This window comes from Prionailurus bengalensis, chromosome E3, assembly GCF_016509475.1.
Source record: "Prionailurus bengalensis isolate Pbe53 chromosome E3, Fcat_Pben_1.1_paternal_pri, whole genome shotgun sequence".
NCBI classification, from domain to species: Eukaryota; Metazoa; Chordata; class Mammalia; order Carnivora; family Felidae; genus Prionailurus; species Prionailurus bengalensis.
In genome coordinates, this window is record NC_057357.1 from 23,227,654 (window position 1) to 23,247,224 (window position 19,571).

A 19,571-nucleotide genomic window follows, 5' to 3' on the forward strand; every position below is an offset into this window, starting at 1 on the left:
AGAATCCGTGTGATACGTTCTATTCAGAATCAGCAGTGTCCCAACAAGCACCACTGCTCCCAATCTGATGAACCGAGAGAGACGTCACCTTCGGGTTTTGCTGGAATCATTAACCTGAACCTAATCACCAGGAAATCAATCGAGAAGGCGGGACTTTAAAAAAAATCAGTGCCCTGGGGAAAAAGGGCAACTATCCTAAATTAAAGGAGACCAGAGATATGTCAACCTCATGGACTGTGAAGCTTGAAAGGATTGGGGAAAATGATCAAGATGTTCAGTGGACAACTGGACTGGGTATAGGTGACAAAACAATGTTCAATTTGTTGGGTCTAATAACAGCCTTACATAGACTGAACTTATTCTTAGGGGACAGAGACTTACACTTGGGAGTAAAGCATCAAGATGTCCCAGCTAACTTTTAGATGGTCAGCACAAGAGAAGAAAAAAGAATAATGACACAGCACGTTTACAACTGGTGGCCAGTTGACAGGCGTGTGCGTGCACACGTGTGTTCACTGTACTGTTCTTCCCGCTGTTCACTTTGAAATTTGCCAAACTAAAAAAGGAAAAAATTCGCGTACATGTAACGAAGGGTACACTGACAGCATACGGATAGATGTCCAACCATACAAGATTGGTTAAATAGAAATAATTTTACACAATGACGTGGAAAGATCGATGTTTAGCATGATCCGTTTCTATAAAACACCTACCAAAATGTTAATAATGATCACCATGATGTAGTAGGAATACATTGGCTTAATTCTGCCGATCAGTATTTCTTTATAAATACCATGTATTGTGTAATAAATGAAAAATATAAAAGTGACACTTAAAAGTATGTGGAAACTGGGAGGAGTGGAACAGAAGCAGGGGCACCGATACTTGGGAAAACCACTGGTGGGCAATGAAGCCCGAGCAGAGTTTCTAAGGTTCTGCAGGAGCCGGCCAGGTGGGCAGGCAGGCCGGCGAGCATCGCGTACCAAGGCAGGAGGTGGGAAGTCAGTTTGCTCAGTCTGGGACATTGCTACAGCATGGGCTCCTGGGTGGGGCCGCCTGTGGCTCTTGACTCTGGCTGGGATTGTGTCCCAAAGGAGGGCCTTAGCCTGGTTAAGGAACTCGTTGGCAGAGGGTGCTGACAGGATCTTCTGCAGGGGAGACTCAGTCAGATACACTTGGCCTCAGACGCTGGCAGCTATGCAGAGGGTACGCTGAGGGGATGGACATGGTAGTTACCGGAAGAGCCCATGAGAAAAATGCAGATTTGGGGGTTGGGATAAAGAGGGACAGACTGGAAAGATACCGTGGGAATAAAAATGGCCACACTTGGTCAGACAAAGAAGGCAGCGAGCCTACGGTCTGTCTCAAGTGTCTGGCTTGAGTGCTGCTTGAGCTGCTGCCTCAAATAGGGAATGGAGGAGGATTAGATTGGAGGATAGAATTTCGGTTGAGGTTGAGGACCATGATGGATTTGTTTGTGGGTTAGCCCAAGCAAATGACTGATAACCAGCAAGAGCTCAAGAAAAACTCCGGACTGGAGTCACGGGGCTGGAGGGTGAGTTTGTGAAGTGCTTCCCCCCTGCCCCCCACCCCCACACCGTGCTGGTTCCCTCCAGCTGTGAAGTCCCCCATGGAGTTAAGCCCCCAGCCTTAACTCCTGACTTTCAGTTCCCAGGATAGATCCTTCCATGTGTAAGCCTAAAGTGAAGGATGGATCAGAGCTGAGAACTGAGTGAGAAATTACCTACCAGTTGAAATTTCATCAAGTACCGGATTACTTACTGTTTTGATTTTTAACATGGTAGCCAATTAAAAAACAAATGTCAGGGTTCAAAGTTTAAAAATACAATTTACAAACTCAAGTTAGTGCCCTTAAGACATCTAGCTAAACCAGGGAAAGAAGAAAATCTGTGAAAGAAAACAAAGTAGCCAAGGACTTGTCTAGGTTCTCAACAATAAGGTGTGTATCTAGAACTCAGACTTTGGCATCAGGCAAAACTGCGTTCTGGATGGTAGCCTCCACACACCCTTGGCTCAGCCACTTCGCTTGTCTGCACCTGTTTACTGGGTTAAGTGGGGGAGACGAGGGATGTGGTGAAGTGTTGACAATATAACGCACATACATAATCTGACCCAGTGCCTGGCATATGGTAAGACTCGAAGAAGCCAAAGTCACAGGACCGGAAGGCAGTGTTTGGAGCAAGTCCCTTTCCAAGTAGCACTGGCCTGGCATATAGCAAGAGGTCAAAACCTTGCTTGATGGTCTGCCAAAGCTGCTGTTTTCTACAGGTTGGAGTATTTGAAAGCCCCAGACTCACAATGAATGGAAGTCAACTACTAGTACGTGCCCAGATTACCATGCTGAGGTTACCATGTTCATGTGTTTGTGGAGGGCAAGGGCAACGAGCCCCCAGTAAGAGCACTATCTGGCAAGGCAGAGTTGGGGGTTAGTGGGTCAGATGCCCGACAGCCTGACTTGAGTGCCTGTTATCGGGCTGTAGGTGTGAGACCCTTGGTTTTCCACTTACAGGAGCTGAATCAGTGCCTACGTCATGCGAATCAGGTTTGTCACCAAAAACCAAGAGTTCTGATGCCTGGACCCCTGGAGTATTTAAGACTTAGACTCAGATGGAGAAGGGAGCTGGAATGGTGGCTGAGAGGACTCTGTTCTGTGACGTGCAGGTTCCCTGAGCACACCTCCTCCAGAACCCCAGCTGTGGCCAACTGCGACAAACCCACGACATAAAGTAGTGCAAGGGTCAGGACAAGAAAGGAAGAGATCTGGGGTCACAGTGAAAATTAAGATGAAAGAAATATATGGGGGAAATTAAGGTGGGAGAGACAAACCAAGATTAACAACAGCAGAAAGGCTAAGTGGGTACTGAAAAAACACAAGACCGGGGTAAAGATTCAAAAACGTAAGGATGAGGAGTTGGAAAAATAAGCTCTAGAAGACATTTCAGTCTGTAAAACAGATATTGTTGAATTGATATGAATTTTCTTGGATGAGACAATGGTGTTGTGCTAAGGTACAGCAGTGTCATTCTTAGGAGGTGAGTGCTCAGTGTCATATTTCTGTATGTCCGTCCAATGTTCCAGCAAAATAAAGTGCATGTGTGTCTGGAGAAGAAAGCAAACACATGTTGTTGATATTTTAACAACTGGTGAACCTTGGTGAAAGTATGAGGTGGTCACTGTAGCAGATTGCAGCTTTCTGTAGGTTTGAAATTTTCCAAAACAAAAAAGGGGAAAACGGCAAGGGATTAATGTTAGATAAAGGGGAGAGGAATAAAACAGAAGCAAGAAACTCGAGAATTAGGAGTTACATAAAATGGGGTGAACAGTAGGAAAGGTTCTATCTGGGGAGTAAGATAGGCTATTGAAAGCTTCAGATCAAAACCAGCCTTGACAAACGAGGGAAAGCTGGAGGGGTTAATCTGGCTCAAAGTAGCCAAGTGGTGTTAGCAGAGAGCTCATGGGCGGGACGGATCTCAAATTCCCACAGGATGGCTGGGCTAAGCAGAGTGCCTCTTGAGCAAGAGTAGGAAGAAGTCCTTGCGTCTTGCCCTAATGACTGGTTCATGGGACCCTGACTGTAGAAAGGGTTCTGTCGGTTACTGCTGTTGAGAAAATGCCAGACATCACCCCAGAAGGTACGGGAGGATATTCAGGATGGAGTTTATCTCATTCTCCATCTGAGGACAGTTGCTCGTCCTATTAGTTTGAAGGTGCCTGGAATAACTTCAAAACTGGGATAAAATCCAGAAGCATCCTCTGTACAGATTCTCCAGGTGCGGATCAGCCAATGTACAGCACGTGGCCCAGTCCCAGCACACCCCTCTTTCCCATACAACAGATCCTTAAGAATCTGGCAGCACTGCTTCAGGATTGAGATACTGGGAAAATAAGGGGCAAAAAGTTGGGGTGCGGGGGAGAGCAATGAGACCAGAACCTTCCGGAACTTTTACAAAGTGCGCAGAGAAGGAGAGAGGGTCCCATGGGTGGTACTGGATCAAAACCAGTTCTGACAAACTATCATGACTCTTCATTCATGCCGAGGACTGTTTTTGTCCTGTTTTTGGAAATAGGTCTTCTCTCCCACCCCAACTCCCCCGTGTAGCTCCATCTCAGTGTTTTATTAAACATGCCCTCAAAGGCTGAATGGCCAGGTGAAGTCACACGAGGCACATGTCAGAAGGCATACGGACAGGGAGACAGCCTCCCTCTGACACCTCGAGGCCAGAGCATGGAAGGCGGGCCGTCCTACCCCAAGCGTGTCTGATAAGTAGGTCATTTTGGCTAACATGGTAAATAGACCAAAATCTCTGTATCAACTGTTTTTCACAGGAACAAATTTGGATATACTTAAAGCCAAATAAATAAGAGTACTATGACAGACCACAGCTGGCAAAAAAAAAATGGCCCCGGGCCCAGTCCCAAATGTTGGTCAATCCCCAGTATGAATTAGGCGCATGAAAAATTGGAAGGAAAAGGAGACGCAATTAATTATCAAACTTTAATTGATAGACTAATCTTACAGGATAAACAATAAGACAGCTAGTCAAGGTTACACTTTAAAAAAAATCCAGCAGCGCAAATCTAATAGACTAAATACGTTCATCTCCTCCCAAACAGGCATTTGATTTAAAAACAGAAACCAGAACAGAGCGCACACCACAAGGAAACATGGTACTTACGTATATTGTCAAATAATTCTGCAGAACTCTTTAAGAAAGAAAAGGAAAGAGGTTTTTAGAAATTTAGAAAGCAGTAGAACCACCCAGCCTGGCAGGGAGATGTGCCAGATTTCTGCACTCTGGAGGGCTCCCGACCACCTGTAACTTCAGAGAGGCCATCAGGCCCTACTAGGAAGGAAACAGTCCTCTCCTAACTGGAGAGGACTTCCTCGCAGAGCCTTAAGACAAAGGGACCGTCCTTTTTCCAAGACAACAGGCATGAACACAGCAGCAAGGAGCAAGAGAGAGGTCTCCCTCAGAAGATGGGGTGGAAAGCAGGCCTGCCCTCACACGGCCCTGGCACGTGGAGTCCATCCCTTCCCCTTCTCAGCCCCAGCAAAGCAAGGGTGGGCCAAGTGCGAGAGCCCAGGATGGCTCCTCCAGGCACATGGTTAAAGGAAGAAGAAGAGGAAAGCGAGTCCCTTCCGGATGAAATATGGCAACTTTTCTGAGATGTGGCAAAGTGGCAGAGTTGGTCTCTTTGGCCCTTGTCAGGTAGAGCAGCCGCTAAGGAACCTACTGAGGCCTCAGTGGCCCCCACCGTGTCCGCGAGGGCATCCTTAGTTCAATCCCATCTGCAAAGAGCTAACGCCACTTGCAAAAGGCCCAGCTTCAATTAAAATACTTCACACCAGAGACTTCCAGCAACTCGCAAATCTGCTTTTCTAAGTTCTCTGACCAGACTGACAGAAGCAGAGCTGCGAGGGCCGGAGCCCTGGCAGGAGTGACCTTGTCACTACTTGGCTAAGTGGGCTCAGGGAGGGAAGAGAGGCCTGACGTCTGTCCTCCTGAGGCCACCCGCCTGCAAGTCCTCTGCCACAGGGAGGCAGGGCATGACCCCAGGGAAGGAGCCGCTCCCCTCCAACAGGGAAGGAGCTGCACAGAAATAATCCTGAGGAAAAATTAACACTGTGATGCCACCTAGGGGGACGAGTACTTCATTTTGCTAACACAGATTTAGTCAGTATACTCTGGACCGTAAACAAGGTTAGGAAGAGACCGCTCACGGGACTGAGTGACAAACCCGTGAATACTGCTGTGACTCAGACATGGATCTAAATCAAATACTTCTCCCAGCGGCTTCTGGAGCTGTCCACCTCTGCTCTCCCGAGTGCTCCCAGCAAGGTCTCCATGCAGACAGGGTCAGGAGCCAGAGCTCAAGATCATTCTAGCAAATTTACTGAGCTCCATAAAGCAATACTCCAACGGCTCTGTATGAAAAGATGTCGTTGACATTATTATTTATATATAGTATCTCGAAGTAAGGAAAAAAGCACCATTTTACGTAAAACAAAAAGGCTCACGCAGGCTTTGGTCCTGCCTAGAAATGACAGCAGCCTGAGTGAGAAGCGGTTTGGCCCTTGGGGAGCAGGGAGACAAAGGGACACACACTCTCACTGGGAAGGAAGGAGGGCAGACGGCATGTGCAGCCACTGAACAGGGCACACGGGAGACCTGGCGGGAAGGGCCTCGGAGAGCAGCACTGTGAGGCCAGTCTGGGGACGGAGACACCGGCTCTGTGGGAACAAAAGTGGGCGTGTGGCCCCGTCAGGACACGTCTCCAGGACAGGGACGCTGGCCAACGAAGAGGGCAGTATTCACACCGAGAGGACCTTCCACTTGCTACGTGATCATTTCCTCTGCAGACCCGTCCACCGCAGAGGGAGGCTCTGACAAGTAGCAAAGGAGCCCTTTTCTCCAGGCTCCGCAGGCCAAACAAGGACAGAAACACTGCAGCGACTGCTCCTTCTTCAAGAGATGACAAACATGTGGTTTCTTGGATGCGACACTTCACTTAATGTACGTATGCCCCCCAAAAAAGCAAGAGTAGATTTCCCTGCTCAGATGCATAACCGGGCACAGGCTATACCGTGAGAAGCACGAGTCTGTCTACATGGGCTGGATGCCTGAACTACAGCTTGGAAGGGAAGGGCGTAGAGTATCATCATTAACTGGCTCACAAGGAATAGTCATCTTAGGCGAACACATGCTAATTACATTTCACAGAATGAGGGGGAACAGCCTAGAATCCAAAATGTGAAGTTTGGAAAATCTCTCGCCAAACCTTACTATGAGAGCCTGCAGCCAGGGAGAGGAGAGTGGCAAAGACAGCCAGCAGAGGAACAGCAAAGAGCACAAAGGGGATCATTCACCAAGAGACTCGCCCTCGTGTCAGAGTCCATCAAGCCATAAGGAGACAACAGAAGCTCACATGTACCAAGAACATAAGGGCTAAAACCAGAAGAAGGTGAGCTATTTCATGAAAGTAACTTATCCCGTTTTCGATGTTTAAATACATCGGCCAACCCACTAGGTCAACAAGTCTTTTGAGAAAGGCAGCATCTCTGGACCTGGGATGAAGGACACTTGAACATAACGCATGAGCAGAAGGACCAAATGGAGAAGCATAACTGAAATAATTGTTGGACTGCTTAAGAATTTCTCAGAACTCCAAAAGAAAGAAGGATCTGGGCCTGTGGCTGTATGGCTGGAGAAACTGTCTTCCACCCAGCTCCTCCTCAGAGAGGCCTTAGTTGGCCTGGGAGCTGTGGCTTTTGAGCAGCGCATCCCCAGGGCACGCATGCCGGGCTGGGCCTTGAGGCCCAATCGGTGAGGCCGCCAGACAACCATGGCACCAGCAGTGGAACTCCCCAGAGATCAGGGCCCAGTGCAAGAGCTCCCTTCCCTAGACCAAACAGCTCTTCCTCTCCCGCCGCACATTCTCGAGCAGCAGCACGGTGGGAGGGAGGCCAGGAGAGGAAGCATTGATGAGGTACAAAAACAGGAACTGACATCTTTGGGTTTTTAAAACAAAAACTCAGATCTAAAAAGTGAGAACATAAAAAAGGGAAAAGAATTAAATCTGAATCGATAGACAGAAAAATATGGCTTACTAACCCCCCCTCGTTTTGCATACAATTTTATATGAAAAAGAAAAAACCCAACTCATCACAATGCAGTCCAAATGTTTGCAACCAAAGATTTATGAAAATATTTCAGTTGAAGTCACTTAAAAAAAAAAAAAAAAAGGAAACCAGCAAGCTTTTGATCATTCTTTTCTAAACAAAATTGGTAGATCTACTCTCAAACGCACTTAAGAGTATTCCACACAACATGTTCGGAATTCAGATTTATTGATTTCCACCGTATCAACTTTAAAAATGATATGAAGCTGACTGCAAGAAAAGGGAACTGGTGATTTTAAGTTAAAATCAAGCTAATGGTGAAAGTACATCACCTCTGGCTTCAGTCACCACATCACCTTAGATTGGATATAGCTTTTTGTTTTTGAACAAAGTCCCAGAACTCTGAAATCCAGGGATGCTGCAGGCCTCTCCCAGCAATGTCCTTCACTTTGGGTCAGTCTCCTGGGCCAGAGGTGAAAGTGCTTTCAAAAATACTGCCACTTCCCCAGCACAGTGTCTTTGATTGCATCCACATATTGAGTTGGGACCCAGTACACCCAGTAGTAAGAGGCTTCCGTGGGGCCCAACTGAAACGCCTGGAAGGGAAAAAGGAAAACCAAGCGGTACTTCAGAGGTCGGGAGACTAAGCAGGCAGCACGACACACACGGGGGAGGGCTGAGAAGTGAATTCTTTACAGGAAGGGGAAAACTGTGCACACAGGGAGCATTCTCCTGTCCAAAAACAAAACGAAAAACCAAAAGGTGGTGGGCAAGTTAAGCATAGCCAATCCTAAAGCAGTGGCTCCCAAACTTGAGTGTGCATCAGAACCATCTGGAAGGCTTGTTAGAACAGACTGGTGGGCTCCACCCCCTCGAGTTTCTGATTCAGGGAGGTCTGGGGCCTGAGAATCTGCATTTCTAACAAGTTCCCAGGTGATGTCATACTACTGATCCAGAGACCAGTCTGACAACCACTGCCCTAGAGAAACTGTCACACATGCACAAGGAGACAGGTCTGAACGTTCAAAGCAGCGCTGTCAGAACTGGGGACAACCCGGGAAAAACCTACATGTCCGTCGGCAAGGGAACGCAAAATTAAAAGTGACATGGTGGCCTGCTCGTATGAATGCGGGATTACTTTTCAAAAGGTACGAACTGGATCTATAGTTAATACAGACAGATCACGATGTCAAACCAAAAACAGCAAGCTGCAGAACGATACATACCATGAGACCGTTTATGAAAACTGAAAAAACACAAAACAGTACTGTATCTCGTCCATGGATTTATAGTAACGTAAAAGTGTAGAGAGCTGGGAAGGATCCCCATGATAAATCATGCTCATGGTCATGGGGGAGGGGGAGACACTGGGGACGTGTTCACTGTTGGTAGGTTTTCTTTTATTTAAAAAAAAAAAAAAAGGTTTAAAGCAATTCATAAAATATTTCCAATGATCATTTCTTTGTGACGGATATACGGGTTTGTTACTCTGTTCTTTTCTGCCTTGTAAAACATTTCTCTGAGAACAAAAAGCACAGCCATCCTTCTCTGATGTGAACTATGATACTGTTAATCTAGTGACTGATATGGCATCTAACAAACAAGGGAAGTCCTTTCGCTTACAGGTAAGGATGCCACTTAATGGTGTTTAGTGACGAGAAGGGGCTAGGAGCGCTACTCTCTGCTGGAGAGGACCTGAGAGAGAAACAAGCACTTAAACCGAGTAAGAAGGCATTGACCATCCAAACCAACTTCTGAAAGGTCCACTCGACTTGTCCGAAATCCCTCTCACCAGGCTGCTTGAAAACCGGGGCTGCAAATGCTACCGGGCAAAATGGGGGCCCAGCTGAAAATACCCAGAATCCGACTTCGTAAATGGAAAAAACAGCTGAGTGAGCAGAACAAATACGTCTGCAATCCTTTAAGGCTGGAGGGCCTGACAGTGACAGTGTCACTCCCAGGTCACCCAGAGGCCCTGTGGCCCAGGGACTGCAACCCCAACCATGGCCTGGCTTCAGTGGCTCGGAGCGGACAGACCCCAACAGGCCAAGAGAGGGGACGGGGCTGACATTCCCCCGGAGCCAGGAGACTTGCCATCCGCCCAGAGACAACTTCTCTAACACCAGAACCCCTTTTTCCTGGGATCTTCCAACACCTCCCTCTGCAGGGGACTTCTGTAAACACCACTGCGCAGGTCAAGCCACAGCCGTTCCTCATTTTCCGTGACAGGGCTGACACAGCTACAGTGCTGTCGGCTAAAGCTAAAACATCTGCACCACCTAGTAATGGCTCAGGTCAGGCCCCTGGCATAGTAACTTAAAAGTTCTGGTAACCAAACTTCACTTCTAAAGTGGCCCCTCTTAACAGTGCTGGGAGAATTCAGGGGTTTGCCTGAGCTGCTCCGTTCACTGTATCACTGGATTCTTGGCTTTGTTCTGCATAAACTTGGGGAATGCCTCCAAACGTCATCCCGCGAAAGAGCCTGCTCTCTTTAGAGGAAACTTCCATGCAGAATGATGACGACAGACCCCATCTTATCCACAGAGTCCTCAGCCACCTGATGGCTGCCGCCTGAGAAGAGCAACACCATCACAGAAGGGGACTGCCCGGCGTCCTCACCAACGCCCAGGTTAGTGGGAGATTTTGTCTTATACGTAGGACAAAAGTTAAAATGAAAACCCGCGAGCCAATCCTCCTCTCTGTATTTATTTTCCTGGTCTAAAGACAAAATATTACAAACAAGAGGAAGATAAATGTATTGAACATGTCCCCTTTAAACTGGTGGGGAGAGGATGCAAAATAAACTGAGGAATAGGTCATAGATTAAGTTCTAGGTAGATCAAGAAAACGTGAGGGTCTTAAACTGCGCGTCTTCCGAACACTGAGTTTGATTCTTCATTTAAAAAAGCTCAGTTAGAGCTCCATTCCCTGCTAGATGAGCAGAAGTGCAGTGAGAGGCTAACCCACGCCGGGTTACTTACCATCATGTGGTAGTCTTCGTGTCCTTCGATAGGTTCACTGACCACATTTTTAATGGAGCCCATGGGCAATTTCTCAGTCCGCTCTAGTTGAGAGGGATTACAGTGATTACTTAAAGGCCCTCCTGTCCACTCCTGTGACTCAGCAGTCCCTCATCAGGATGGTGGCTTTGGGATCTACTGGAATCTCAAGTCTCCCATGTGCTCTAGGGATGATGGGATAGAGTCTTCTGACCAGCACTCCCAGAGATTTGCTTGGCAGTTGGAAACTTCTCGGGAGCAAACAGGGAACAGGACTCGCAATGACATATTAAAGGTCTCTGGGAGCAGAGACAGTGCTTTCCCGGTGTTATTTTTAAAGTCTGGCAATTTATAAACACCCAAGGATTTCCACTGCAATGTTCTTGCCCGAGCCCAGCAATGGCTAAGTTCTTTGGCACCTGGGGGAGGGACAGTCAAGAGGACCAACAACATGCCCCTGTGGCTCGCACAGATAAGGAGTGCTTGGGGGTTTCACACTAGTTTCTGTCCCATTCTCCTCCTCACTTGCCCTCCCACTTCCCCATTCCCTCTCCCAGCCCCCCCAACCCTCCATATACACACACCTGAAGAAGTTCTCCTGAAACATTTACAACACCTTATGATTAACCCTCAAGATATCACTTATCCCAGGAGGCTCAGGAGACATTTTGCAGCAAGTTTAAGGGTGGCAGGTAAGAAAGAGGAGGCAGTGAGAGATGCCAGGAGTGAGAGGAGCCTGCAGGAAGTGAGCCAAGTGCCGCAGGGTGGGCATGGAGGCAGGAGGGGCAGAGTTCCTGCACAAGAACCCACCCCCTAGGAGCAGCAGACACAGCGGAGGACAGGAAGGTTCTCAGCAAAGTTAAATCAAGTTGGAAAAAACTCACTACAGCCTTTGCAGAAAGAAAAAACTGGAAAAGGCAGAATCTGCAAATAGATGAGTTGATGAAACAGATCTAGAATTTAGAGACCTGGGTTCTAATCTGGCAGGTTGACTGGACACATTTTATTTCCATTCTGTGGGCCTTCGGGTCTGAAAAATGGGGGGGTGGGGAGAATGGACGTGAAGACATCCATTCAGGTTTTGACTTTCAGTGGCTCTAAAACAGTGACCCACGGGCAGGACCGGACCAGCAGCTGTCTTCAAGACTGAAATACTTTTAAACGCCAGCCACCTTGAAATGTCCAGAGATTTCACACAAAAAGATAAATTTCTGGCTTCTCTTGAAAAGTCGATCCTGGGCCCACATTCCTAGTGACAGCAATGAGCTCGATCCCACTGGACCCCCCTACGGCCAGGGCACAGGCTCCCCCTGGCGGCTTCGATCACCCACGTCTCCTGCCTGAAGCTCGTCCTTCCCATAGCTGGGTCTGAGGCTGGGAGGACTGCCTGCTACACGGGCTACCCCAGAGAGAGTTTAAGCTGCATGTAGGAGCCCCTGAGCGTCACTCTGGAACGAACTCCATCGACAAAGAGGCCAACCAGCTGCCGGGATGGTCATTCCACAGCAGCTCCTCGCCAGTGGAAAGATGAAACCAGTGGCTGGTAGCCAACTCCCAGAACAAGCTGTCCTGCTGGGAGGCTGCTTATGACACTCAGATGACAAGACTCCTGGGCAAGTGAGGACACTGCCCAGCATATATCGATACAGTAGTCTGGGCGAGAGTGAAAACCTCAGTCTTGGTCAACCATGAAAACAGAGGTCTTGGCCATGTTCCTTTAATCAGGCTGGTGAGTAAGGAGGCTTCTGATAGCTCTGAAACCCCTACATACCAAGATTCTTCTAGAGTGCTGCCTTCATGCCAAAACAGGAAAGCAGCTGCTCCTACAAGCTGATATGAAACCTCCAACACAGGTACAGGGGGTTCAGCTTAGGGCCGCAGGTAGAACGGCCTTCCTACACAACCACCTCACATGGAAATGTTCCCCGAGGCACCAATGGGCACCTGCAGACTTAGTCATCATCCAGCCTCCCCAGCCTGCACCTGTCCTCCTAGCCGTCAGGGACCTTTTGCATCAGCCTTAGCAACTGCTTCAGTCGGACTGCCCGGAAGAGAAAGTGAAAATTGAGGAAGAGGCAGGATTTGGGCAAGTCAACGCAATGATGGAGAACTAAGCAAAACCAACTGCAAAGTCGTGAACAAGTAAGGATCTGACAGAGGCAGGGAAGCTCACAATGAAAGAAAACCAATGCTGTGACAGGCTCTGCAGGAAGGGAAGGATCTACTAAAGAGGGTCCAGAGACCCTTGGGAAAACTAGGGAAGCCCTTACGTATTCTGCAAAACCTGCTTTTTGACCATGCAGTTAGAGATGAATGTGAAACGAAGAACATACAGCAAGTTATCATAAAACTGTTAGAAAACTCAAGCGTTTTTGGCATTTTGGTCTTTGTTCGCCTTAAGAACCAGGACAGAGTTACAAACAAGAAAACATGTTTTGACATTCTGAAGGAGAACACACCTCACTCCCCACTGCCCCTCTGATTATTATTTTCCATTAAACTGTGGTCCCATGTTAAGCAGTCACATTAAATGGCCTGTCCCTGAAACCAGGTAACCTCACGTGATGGAACCCCCTAGACTTCTCTTTAGCATTTACCTCGAACACTGAACACCTACAGTGCTGGCCACAAACAGGTGAATTAGGCATGTTCGGTTCCCTCCAGGAATCTAACAGGGGGACAGACAAGTCAGAGAGTAATGAGTGCTCTGGGGACGTAAACGGAGTGCTCTATGAACAGAAGCGGCAGCAACTCATGTGGAGGGTGGGAGAGGCACCGGGGAAGGCTTCATTAGGAGAGGACATTTGAGTAGGGCCTCAGAAGATGTTATTAATAACAAAGAATGGGAAGTAAGCATTCCAGGTAAGAGCCCAGCAGGAGCAAATACGCAGGGCTGTGCAGAGCGTGGTGGAAAGTGCAGGCTGATGCAGATGAAACCCACAGCGTATTAACAGGGAAAGCAGGGCCGAAGCCTAGATCCAAAATTTGACAACACTGGACACTATGTGTAGGCATGTGAACTTGGCCTGAAAGAGCCAAAGGTTTTTGAGCGCCAGTAAGGGAGACGGGTGGGACAGAACAGAACACAGACCGGGCAGGGAAATAGGTTAACTTGCTTTAACAAACCAAGTTTAAAGATGCTAGGAGTCTTAACTGGCACAATAGAGTGGCAAAAAAAAAAAAAAGGGCGGGGGGGAAACAGAATTCTGGAGCATAACTGACACGACTTTGAACCATCTGGGGGAACGCAAGGTGAGGATAGTCAGAGACAATTCCCAGCCAACAGCAAGCAGCAGCCTGCCCCAGCGGGCACAGGCAGGGGTAGGTGGAGGCAGGCAGAGCACAAACAGGTAAGGAGGGTGGGGACAGGTCCACAGTACTAGGAATGCACCTGGTATGGGGACAAACGCTGACCTCCGGGGGCCAGGCAGGTGACATACATGAACAAAGCTGGCTCCACAGGAGGCAAACAGGGCAGTGAGGACTGCGGCTCATCTGAAACTACCACTGGGCTCCAGCCGATCGCTGCCATGTGAGAATGCAGGTCCAGAATAGCTACATCTTTTGATTTTTTTATTTTTTTCAAGAGAAGCCCAAAAACCCCCACACGAGATCAAGTGAAATCTCTTAATTTTTACAGAAAGTGTGTAAACCCAAAAAACCCTGGTCTGTGGATCAGACCTGGCCCTCAGGCCACACATTTGGGACCTCTGGTTTTGGGCACAAGTGAAGAGCCACTGTTGAAGGACTGGCCCTGACAGAAGACTGAAAAGAATGAGGGAAAAAGGTCCAAACAGAAGGTGAGCATCTAAAAGCAAAGACAAAAGCCAGGGGCACGCAAAGCACAGTGAAGAGAGAGAAATCTCAGGAGGGGCACAGTCGCACCCAAGACCGAGCGCCACTGAGGGCCCGTAGCGGCGAGCCGGGAGGAGGCAAGAGCAGGAACCTACCTTTAGTGCCAATCCACAGCTGGTCTTGTTCTAGCTTGAAGGTGAGTCTCACTTTGCCTCCGGACTTATTGTACATGCCGGATAAGGGTACCGTGGGCAGGCGCTCCTAGAGGCACAGGAGCACAGTGAGAGATAGGGACTAGAAAAATGGCATGACAGAGAAGGACAAGGGACAGGATGTGAGGACGTGATCACAGGAACCTCAGGAAGTCAGAAGGCGGGTCTGGTTCGTTTTCAGAACGCTCACAAAGGAGTCTGGCTTACCTGGGCACCCTTAACAGATGGCATCACATCTTCAGGTTTTCCTTTATCCAACACTTTCCTGTGTTGCTATAACATAAGTCAGAAGAAATAATAAATGAAACGGCTGACTCCACTTTAGTCATATTACTTACTACCTTTCTGAAAAAGAGAAAGAAAGCCTTGATGTTTTGGTTCAAAAGCTTTTAACATGTATAGGTTATGGGTCTTTTGACATTAAAGAGCAGTGGCAAGAATGTCTCTGATAGAAATCTCCTATATCCGTAGTGTCTGAAACAGCAGCCACGAGACATTTGGGGCTATTAAGTACTTGACATGTGGCTAGTAGAACCAAAGAACTGAATTCTCAATTTTAATCAACTTTATGCGGCTGCCGTATTACACATCAGAGTTCTGGAGCAACGAGGGTTTCCAGATTGCTAATTCAAATGAACTCTACTCCCCTCCTCTGACCAAAAAAATTGCCACTGAAAGGAACATCAAGCTAAAGAGAACCGCAAAGGGTGGTTTTCTGCTAGGTACAAAATGACGGCCATTTCTGTCAACTTAACCTCCCAAAGAAACGGATCACAAGGCCGGTAAACAGCCTAACTGCCTACAAGGGGCATTGCTCCAACAAATGGAAACTCAGCCTACTGCAGAAGTCTTCCCCGCTGCCCCACCCTCAACCCCAGCTAAACAGAAAGCCTGGAGAGCCGCATTTCGAAGAGAAATGCTGATCGCTCTCTAGACTGACATTAAGAAGCCTCTGACCCTGCCCCCCAGGGGGTTTGAGGCAGCTTGCTAAGGGTTCTCGTTAGGCTCATGGCTCCCTAAAACAGCTCTTAACCAGCCCAAATGCCCAAGCTTGTTTCCTCTCCACCTGTGGCTTTCTAGGTCATTATTCGCTCCCTATTTGGAAAAGCTGAAAAACAGCCGAGCAGCCAGTGGGTGAAGGGAAACAATGCCACCAAAGTGAAGCACCAGGTGCCCACTTCAAAGCCTCCTTGGCACGGCAGAAACCCTCTGGCAGGGAGGGTCCCTACACGTATTAGCCCCAGATTCCTCAACAAGCTGATAAAAAGCCAGGAGAATGGGTCCCTCTCATTAGGCCATGTCAGTCCTCATAACTAGCATCAATGAAACAAAGCAGCAGAGATTAACAGCTTAATTCGACTCATATCTCACAATCACCTTTTGGAAAAACTTTCCCTGTATTGAGGAAAACAGTTTTAAGACTGTTAAGCTACCATTAGTAACTCAAAACCTATGTTTAAGAAGCATGTAATGCTCCAGGGGTGTGACCAGTGGGAACACTCACTTCTGATGTGCTCACATTTCACAAGTTCATAGATGTGGCAGAGGAAGATAGGTAAATGGAAAAGAACTCAATTGGTTACATTTTGATCTCATATTTGGAGGTGAAAATGTCCAAGCAAACACCTTTTAAGTGTTAACACAGAGTTATGATTCCTTAGCTAAAACTCCACAGACAGATGTTTTAGATTTTTATAAAGCCCCAAAATCTAGTAAACTTTATAAAAGCAATATAGTTTAAAAATATGTTACACATGGGGCACCTGGGTGGCTCAGTTGGTTACGTGTCTGACTGACTCTTGCTTTCAGCTCAGGTCATAATCTCACAATTTGTTGAGTTTGCTGGGCTCTGTGCTCACAGCTTGGAGCCTGGAGCCTGCTTCAAATTCTGTGTTTCCCTCTCTCTCTGCCCCTCCCAAGAGACATGCTCTGCCTTTCTCTCTCTCTCTCTCTCAAAATTAAATAAACATTAAAAAAATTTTTTTTAAATATGTTACACATTATCCTCTGTAAAATCTGGGGCAGAACCTTGTCACTGAACACATGAATATTTCTATAGCAAAACATGAATATTCACAGTAATTCTGGTTACGTTTTGATACCTGGTCAGATTTTGGAAGCACATATAGAGGAATAGGGATCTGTAACACAAAACTATCTTCTCACGCTATGAGCCACATGCCTTGGTGCGTATGATTACTAAAACTGATCTTGGTTCAGATTAGTCTACTCTACTCAGAACACAGGTTAAGTTGAGACTATTTGTTTTGCTAGGACACTACTAAGAGTGCCTGAGAGGCTCCAGGACAACGACTGGGGTTTGCTGGGTAGTAAGGTTGCAAGTGATGGTTCTTTCAACTAACTCCCTCTACGGTGAAATACTCTCACTTTTCCTAATTACGAAAAGAATTTTAATGGCTACACTGAGCAGAAGACAAGGCTGGATCTCTCCTATCCAACACGAGCAACAGAAAAGGTAAAAAAATCAGGCGCCCATTTCACGGACCAGGAGGGAAAAAACCCAATGCCGGTGTGGTTATGTTCCTAGTCAGCTTCATTTGGCTTCCTGAAAAAGTCAGTTTTAGAGGAACCTCTCTCTGCCGAGTCTGTGCCTATCCAGAAATGGCTTGTTGACTTGGGGGAAGCCACAAACCGAAAAAACAAACGTAAGCACTTGTATAAAATGGGGGGTAAATTCTAACGGTTGCGTTTTTCTCTGGCACTGAATAGAGAAGGGAAATCCACAACTGATTCCTTTCGATACCTGGAGCCTGCCTTTCCAAAGGCCTTATCCTAAAGTAAGTAGACTTGAGGCACACTGACCCGCCAGATGAGACAAAGTTGCAAATCTCAGGTGGTTGTCACCTCCACTCAACAGCCAGCCGCACCCAACTGCTGCCATAAATTTCCATCATGGGCCCTGTCCAAAAAGGAGCTTATTCTAGGGAGAATATCACCAGCCAACGCTCCAGAGGACAAAGCCTCAAACTTCCCAGGACTAGCAATCACATGACAGACTCACTTTCTGCCTGCAGAGCGGTTCCTTCTTGTTCTCTTCAGCCTTTGCGTCCTGCTGGGCAGCATCTTTGGGTGTGTTTACGGCTAAAACATCATTTATCGTGGAGCCAACCACCATGATCTTGGCTCCGCTGGTCACTTTTATTTCTCTCAATGTCTTATCCTCAGGGACAAGTCCCTTGTACATGACTTTTTGCATGGCAGGAGGGAGACCTTGGGAAAAGATAGGAGAAAGTCAAAGGAAGGGATGAAAAATGCACCTGGACCAGAGTCATGTGGCAACAGACCTGGAAATGAATACTCCTCCACCACTTTGTGTGCTCAGGCAACTCCCAACCTGAGTCTGTTTCCGAAATTCTATAATTATGATGGCAGTAATTCCTTCTGCATAAACTTGTTTTAAGGATTTAGACATGAAACAGAACATTTAGTACAGTGTCCCGGTATTCAGTAATTATTCAATTAAGGTCATCTATCATTCGTTCCAAGTTGTTCCTCAACCCTCTAAGCACGCAAATACTAAGTGAAAGACCACAGGTCTCAAAGATACAGAAATCAGTAAGGATAAAGTTGTTTTTAGAGAACTTACAGGCTTCGTGGAGAAAACTTAAAAAAAAAAAAAATCATTTCAGTTGACAAAGTGCTGTAAACAAGACAAAACTGAAAACTAAACAGTGTAAGAATCTACAAAGGGGCCAGCAACGTTTCCTAAATTTCCCTTATGAGAATTACCCAAGATATTTGCTAAAAATAAATTTCTGGCCACATTCCAGATACACTGAATCAAACCCTCTAGGGGAAAGGGCCTAGGAGCTGTAAATTTAACATGTACCTCAGATGATTTTCATAAGAGAGGTTTCTGGCAACACTGATTGGAAGCAGGGGCCTAAGGGTCAGGCCTGGGCCTGAATCTCAGCTCAGCCACTTTCTAGCTCTATGATTTTGGGTCTCATTTTCCCCATCTGAACGATGGGCATATTAGTACTTACTCCGAAGAACTATTCTAAGCATTGACGGAGCAGATGCAAAGAGGGTGGCCAGCCCTGTGCTTAGCACAGTGCAAGCACTAGGAATCAGCAGGCGCGGCGAGGAAGGCTGGCTGTCGCTGACAGTGCCACGACGATTACCTGTAATCGAGTGAATCTTCTGTTTTAGCTCAGAGCCTGTGCTATCCAGGGGGAACTTCACGTCGTGCTTAGTCTTGTTCCAGATGATCTTCAGGTCCACCAGCTCCTGGCCCGCGCCGCCACCAGCGTCCTCGCCGTTGCTGACCGAGGCCTGGGCCGCAGGGTCCCCAGGGGGCTGGGCCGGGGCCGGCTGCAAGCTGCCTCGCGCGGCGCAGGAGTCCTCGGCCGCCGCCGCCCCCGCCGCGACTTCGGCCTCCACGCAGTTTAGGGGCCGCGCGGGGGTCTCGGTCGCCACCGTCTCGGCCTCCGTGTCCATGCCAGGTTCCTCCATGCCTGCAAGGGGGTTAGGGGGTGGGCGCTCGCCGCAGGCTGGGCCTGGGACCCAACCCTCCTCGGGCGCTGCCGGACCTCCGCTTCCGAGCCAGACTACTCCCCAGCGGACCGGACCGCATCCCTCCCGGAGACCCGCTTCACCTGGGCCCAACCCGGGGGCCCGCCACCACCGCCACACTCACCATCCGGGGCTCCGGCTGCCGCCATGATGATTGTGTACAACACCCACCACTCCCGCAGAGGCCGCCGGGAAAAGACGAGCTAGCTGAGATTGGCCCCCGCAGCAGCCCCTAATCTCGCACAGCCTGGCCGGAAACAGGTGGACGTTTCTATGGAGACCCGCCTCCTCCGCTTCCCCTGCCCGGCCCCTGCCACGCTTTAGCTTTCAGGACCCGAGGGGGGCGGGTCCGGGAAATCGCCCGCTAGATGGGCTCTGCCCCCTAGA

The 19,571-nt window shown here is 48.1% G+C and overlaps 1 protein-coding gene across 7 annotated transcripts; it reads right to left on the minus strand.

Moving 5' to 3' along the window:
• Positions 1-4,502: 4,502 nt before the first annotated feature.
• Positions 4,503-19,503, minus strand: UBFD1 (ubiquitin family domain containing 1). Of its 7 annotated transcripts, none has more exons than XM_043560284.1 (8): positions 19,309-19,503; positions 18,794-19,126; positions 17,671-17,879; positions 14,856-14,921; positions 14,592-14,697; positions 13,239-13,309; positions 10,624-10,706; positions 4,503-5,947 (listed from the first exon to the last, which is right to left on the minus strand). In XM_043560284.1, the coding sequence occupies exons 1-7, from the start codon at positions 19,331-19,333 to the stop codon at positions 10,626-10,628; spliced, it is 891 nt and encodes a 296-aa protein (XP_043416219.1). In that variant the 5' UTR covers positions 19,334-19,503; the 3' UTR covers positions 4,503-5,947; positions 10,624-10,625. The 7 variants fall into 7 exon arrangements, with proteins under 7 accessions (XP_043416219.1, XP_043416224.1, XP_043416218.1 ...); XM_043560285.1 differs by lacking the exon at positions 4,503-5,947 and adding an exon at positions 8,126-8,238; XM_043560287.1 differs by lacking the exon at positions 4,503-5,947 and adding an exon at positions 8,872-8,888.
• Between the last annotated feature and the right edge of the window lie 68 nt (positions 19,504-19,571).

Bases quoted from the DNA above. Each gene is read 5' to 3' on its own strand.
- UBFD1 (XM_043560283.1), bottom strand. From the start codon at position 19,333: ATGGCGGCAGCCGGAGCCCCGGATG. The intron at 14,922-17,670 runs GTGAGTCTGTCA...CTTATGTTATAG, and splicing joins AACCGCTCTGCAGGCAGAAA to CAACACAGGAAAGTGTTGGA. The intron at 10,707-14,591 runs GTAGGTTCCTGC...CCTCTCAACTAG, and splicing joins GCTGTGGATTGGCACTAAAG to AGCGGACTGAGAAATTGCCC.